At 54.8% G+C, this 6,000-nt stretch overlaps 1 protein-coding gene across 1 annotated transcript; it reads left to right on the top strand.

Moving 5' to 3' along the window:
* Positions 1 to 1,257: 1,257 nt before the first annotated feature.
* HMPREF1541_00753 (uncharacterized protein) lies at positions 1,258 to 4,650 on the top strand (the record flags this gene model as incomplete). The annotated part of the gene is made up of 1 exon (XM_008713058.1): positions 1,258 to 4,650. One exon carries the CDS (start codon positions 1,258 to 1,260, stop codon positions 4,648 to 4,650), a length of 3,393 nt encoding a protein of 1,130 aa, XP_008711280.1.
* Between the last annotated feature and the right edge of the window lie 1,350 nt (positions 4,651 to 6,000).

The following is a 6,000-nucleotide window of genomic DNA, read 5'->3' as shown; positions in this document are numbered from 1 at the left end:
GTTCATAGCATGTCTGCCGAGGGGAGCTTACGGGTGAGCAGCAACTATTGCCTCCGCATCGTGCAGCTCACGGCGGCGCACGAACCAGTAGATTTGCGCAACATGCTTTAGAGCATGGCTTTCAAGCGCGAAGTTTCGAATGACAGAAGCCTATCGATCCAAGAGGCTGGAGCTGTCACCTGCGGGTGGAGCTGCTGGAGGGCCAGCGCTACGGTTTCAGGTGCTTCTAGGGGGGGCTTTTCTGCTGTAGTGCGCTCCGAGGGACCCGGTATTTGAGTGTTCCTCACCCGCGCTCAACAGGGTAGAGAGGCGTTGAAGAATGGGGGGGTGCAGAAGAGGCACCGGAGGCTTGCGTGGCCCGCCAGCAGTGGTCCGGGACAGAAGCTGTAGTGTGGTCGTGGTCATGGTAGGCTCTTTGGCAGTTCATGAGCCGGTCTCAGAAGGAGAGGCAGAAGTTGGCTGTCCAGGGGGTCCTTGCCCGGGGAGCTCACAAAAGCATACCGCAGTGTTAGATAGCTGTAGAGGACAGGAACATTGAAGCGCCAGACTCCAGAGGGCACAGAAGAAGCAGAGAAACATTCTAGCAGGGACTTGGCAGGTACCATCGTCGCCTAAAGTCTGACTCCTCCGGGCCTTCATCCTGGCCTGTCTCCAACTCGCCTGTCTCGCAGCTTTTTGGCCTTGCCTTTGCCTTGCCGTGCGCCGCCCCAGTCGCAGGTCGAGCAACCTCACATCCCTCTCTCGTCGATCCCCTATTATTCCTCCCTCATCTTCCCTCCCTTCAACCTCGATACTCTGTCCCTCCTCTCTTTCCTCCATCATTGGCCTGGCGCGCAAGACGCACTCCATTCACTTCTGTGTTACTATACTTGCTCTAATGCATCCCGTATTCTTGTGCTGAGCAACAGATTACCCCCTAACACTAATACCGCCCGCATTCGTCGTCCACCCAACATCTAAGTGGACACATCACCGAATCACGAACGTATCTTGCCTTCTGCTCTGATATTGATATACGAGCGCCGTCCTAGCTTCTACAGCTTTACCGTCGATCGAGTCGCCTGCCACATCTTCGAAAGTGTGCGACCCATCCAACTGATCTTTTGCGGATCTTCACACACACACCCCTCCTTGGCTCTCGTTGCCCGTGAATCTACTCGAAGTCGGACAAACAAGGCTCTCCGTTATATCACGGGTCTTGCTCATCGTCGCAACGAATCAAAATAATATACCTGGCTGCACAGTCGCCCGACGACAATGGCCCCCACCACTCGTCCCGAACAGCAGTTGAATCTCAATCTCTCCTCCCTGCCTCCTATGCCTGACCCAAGCTCTATTCCTTCGAGCAAGTCCCCTTTTTCGGGCGCCAAAGGCACGCCTTCTGGCCTCGCAGGTCTATCCAGTGCTAGAATGGGAGCCGGTTCTCCCCTGCACGACCAGACCTCACGCTTGTTCCCAAAACGTACTCGCGAGCTGCAGTCTGTAGCCGGTCTTTCTCCTAACATCTGGGGACCGCCAACCAGCGGCACTTCCACTCCCTTGTTCGAGATACCCGAGTCCCCTAACCAGGACGGCTTTCCTGACCTGGTTCCCTTGACAGAAACCGGCATCAACAGTCCCGCCCGACGGGGACGTGCTGGCACTCTTCCGTCAAGAATATCTGCCCCAAGCGGTATCACCAATGTCAATACAACCACAACCTCCAAAACTTCCAGACCTACTCCTTCGACCAGCCCTTTCAGGCCTGGTTCAACTTCTGCTGCTGAAAATGCCTTCAACAGTGCCCAGTCTTCCACCAACCCGGGGACTGCTGCTCTTCTGTCGAGACTGCGTGCTGGTAGCATGCCGCAGCGAACGAGCATTCTTGGTCAGTCAAGCGTTTTCGGGAGCTCGTTCGGCTCCAGCTGGGGTAACACCCGTGCTCGAGCAGCAACTCTCAACAGCATCTCTTCTGCCGAAGATGCATCATCTCCTTCCCAACCTAGCTTCTCCAAGGACGCCATGAGCGAAGCCGGTGCGAGGACTCTAGATTACCTTGGGCTGGCCGAGACTCCTCAGCAAACTCGGGTTGAGCCTTTGCGGCGATCCGACGACGGCTCCGAGCAGTCTCGAGCCGATCCCCTGGCAAACTTTCATCTACGCAACTCCTCCAATCGCTTCCGATCTTTCTCGGTCAACACTCAGCCCCAGCAGTATAACCTCGAGACGCTTGAGAATGCTGGCTACTTCCAAGATGGCACTTTGACCCCGTCTGGGGCTGCCGCGCTGGAAGCTGAATATCAAGCGGTGCAAGAGAAGGTTCGGCTGCACAACCAGGCCGTTCAGGCTTTTGCTGTGAACGCCAGTGTAGCGAGGCCGCGGGCCAGAACTGCCGGGCTGGTCGAGACTCCCCAGCGAACATCGTTGAGAAACTTGGTCCAGGGATCCAGTCATGAGGATATCCAGCCTTCCATGGATATGCAGCTTCATGGCAACGAGCTCACTGACGCGCTCAATGGCTTGAACCTGAATGATGGCTCTGCAGGACTAGGAGAAGGCTTTGATGAGACCGATTTGCAGCCGTCCCGCTCCCTTTGGATCGGTTCTATTCCCAACTCGACCACTATGTCTTCACTGGACGCCATTTTCAGCCGCTTTGGCCCTATCGAATCGACAAGGGTTCTTACTCACAAGAATTGTGGCTTTGTTAATTTCGAAAATGCTGACAATGCCGTTCGTGCTCGTCAGATTCTTAACGGGAAGGAGATCTTCCCAGGTGCCGGTCCAGTCAGGATCGGTTTTGCAAAGGCTCCCACGTCCAACGCCATGACTCCAAGTGAACCCATGCTGACGCCAACATCCGCGGAGAATGAAAAACCCTCCGGTGCTGGTGCTAAGGGCGATGTTATGCCTGAGCCATCGTCTGCTGCTCCCTCTACGTCTGCTTCAATGGTAGACCGACTTGGCGAGCTGCAGCCCGAAATACTACAAATCGTCACCGAATTTGGTGCGCCCCCTCAAGACATCCCTGTCATCTCCGCCAACATTCAGAGCGCTGCTGCGTACAAGTCGCTGAAGAGAGAAGTTCCTCCCATTCCTGAACCAAGTGCGACTCGGATGTACGATGCACCACGACTCCGTGACATTCGAAAGCGCATTGACAACGGCACCTGTGGCCTACAAGAGATTGAGCAAATTGCGATGGACATGCTCCCTGAAATCGCCGAGCTTTCGTCCGACTACTTGGGTAACACTGTTGTCCAAAAGCTGTTCGAGTTCTGCTCGGAGCAAATCAAGGAGCAGATGCTGGTTCAGATTGCGCCGCACCTGGCTGAGATTGGCGTGCACAAGAATGGTACCTGGGCAGCCCAGAAAATCATTGATGTCTGCAAGACCGACAGCCAGATCCGCATCATTGTGGACAACCTCCGCCCGTACACCATTCCTCTCTTCCTCGACCAGTACGGCAATTATGTCTTGCAATGCTGCCTTCGTTTTGGTTCCCCGTACAACGACTTTATCTTTGAGACCATGCTCAGCCACATGACTGAGGTCTCACAAGGTCGTTTCGGCGCGCGTGCCATGAGGGCATGCCTGGAATCTCACTACTCTACCAAACCTCAGCAGAGAGTGATGGCTGCTGTTATTGCGATGTCCAGCGTGCAGCTAGCGACGAACGCTAACGGGGCGTTATTGCTTACTTGGCTACTCGATACGTGCTCGTTCCCACGTCGTCGGTCGGTTCTGGCCCCTAGGCTGGCACCCCATCTGGTGCAACTTTGCACGCACAAGGTGGCTTATTTGACAGTTCTCAAGATCATCAACCAACGCAACGAGCCTGAAGCTAGGGATTTGATACTCAAAGCACTCTTCTTCAGCTCCAACGACGCTGTACTTGAGCAGATCCTTCGCGACCAGACATCTGGCGTCACTCTGATCTTTAAGATCTTGACCACTCCATTCTTGGATGATGCTATGAGACCAGATGTTGTTCGCAACATCACCAAGGTCCTTACGAAGATCAAGGCTCAGCCAAACCAAGGATACAAACGTCTCATGGATGAAGTTGGGATGTCAGCTCGACCCGGACAGCCTCACCAACAATCTTTTGGACATGCGCATCCCGTCAACGACCGCCGCCCGTCCACGCAACCAGCACCAATGGCGCAGCCGCCCACCTTCCAGCGCCAATACAGTGGAACATACATGCCTAGTCTCGAAAATGGAGCCAGTCCAGTCCGTTCGGGATCTGCCGACCCTTTCGGCTATCCTGGTTACAATATCAACGCATTCGGAGCGCAGCAGAACTATGGTGGCATGCCTTACCAGCAGATGACGCCTCAAAGTCAGTACCAAGGTTTCGTAGGAGGTGCGCCACGCTCTGCCAGCGCCGGCTTCGCGCCACCTGGGTTTAACGGCTACGCTACCCCACCGTCAACGATCGATACATTCAGAATGCAGAATCAGGCTGCTTCGCCAGTGCCCTTTTCGACCAGCCCTGTCATGAGCGCCGGGGTCGTGCCTCCGGGCTATTCACAGAACATGCCAGCAAGCATGTACGGCTACCCTCAGCAACAGCAGCAACAGCAGCAGTATTTCTACTCTCCGTCCATGCAGCCTGTTCACACTGCTGGAAGGGGTCGACGGGTAAGTCCATACAACGGATTTTGAAGGTATCCTGCTGACATGTCTGAAGATGAACTTCTGATGAACACACGCTCCTTCGACATGCTCATTGGGTTTTATCCATCCGCGTTCTGTAGTATGTGTTCGAGTTGGCTTGGACATGTTACCTCCAGCTCACGACTTTATGACTATCGCTCTCTGCACTAGTGCAGCAACCATTTTCTTTTTGCGGTGTGGCTACTGCTCACCACACAAACGCTACAATCGCATGGACCCAGCGCTGTTGGAGTCTTAGAGCAAGCAATGTACTTCTACCCAACATCAACACGAATGGATCAAGGCTTGGGGGAAGATCTTTGTACTGGCGCAGAATGTGGGTTTTCATATTTGCACACAAAAGTCCCGCTTCAACTGTCTCAGAAGGAGCACTGTTGGTGCCTAGGAATGTGGCGAAGAACAAATCGGACTTTCGAGTTATCAGCTATTTGATGACCCCATAGGCTACAAGACAAATGTTTACTTTGTTCCAGAGAAGTGGCTGGCCTGTTTGTCTCTCTGTCATCGACTTTTGCTCCCGTAGTTTGGATTACAGATGTGCTTCCGCATATCAAAACCATTTCTTGGGATCGTGTGGACACTGAGAGGGCACCAGCAGTTCTCAGAACAGACCTGATAATCGCCGGAGGCCTCTCCAATGCCCATATGCAGCATATCCTAAATTTACAGAAGGTTGAGCAGAGAGGGCTGAGCCTCGCTCGTCGACTCAACGAAGCACATCTCTGGCTGACCACTCCCTCACCTCCACCTCCAGCCTCAACGCGTCTCCCCTCCACTTCCTCATCTGCCTCGGCTCACTCGCCCTTCTCTTCCGCCTCATCATCCTTCTTCTCTTCCTCCTCTTCCTCCTCTCCCTCCTCGTCTTCCTTCCCTTCCTTCTCCTTCTCCTCCTCCGCTCTCGCCTTCTCCCTCTTCTCCCGATTCAACTCGCTGTTGATCGGCGAATACTTGAGCCCAAACTCGTCACAAAGCTCCTTGGTCCGCAGACGATGCGTCGCCACGCTGTCCGCATTCCTCGTGCCTCCCGTCACCGTCGTCCCGGCTTTGACCCGGGCTGCTGCGTGCCCTCGAACGCGGCGTTCAGCGCCGCCGCCCACTTGGTTTTGATGTCTCGCATGACTCTAATCAAGGGGTCGAGCTCGCAGTTGGTTTTGGCCTCGTTGCCAGGCTGCTTGCGCAGGGTCTCGGTCTCTTCGAGGTGCAGGTCGAAGAGCATTTGTTTTTCGGCGTCGGACCATTTCTCCGCGCGTTCGCGGCGCTGGATGCCTGTGCTGCGCGAGTAGGCCTGGCGGCGGAAGCCGTTGAGCCTTTCCAGGTGGCTTTGGTTGGTGAAGTCGA

Source organism: Cyphellophora europaea, assembly GCF_000365145.1.
Source record: "Cyphellophora europaea CBS 101466 unplaced genomic scaffold supercont1.1, whole genome shotgun sequence".
Lineage (NCBI taxonomy): Eukaryota > Fungi > Ascomycota > Eurotiomycetes > Chaetothyriales > Cyphellophoraceae > Cyphellophora > Cyphellophora europaea.
This window is presented reverse-complemented; position numbering and strand designations above follow the sequence as displayed.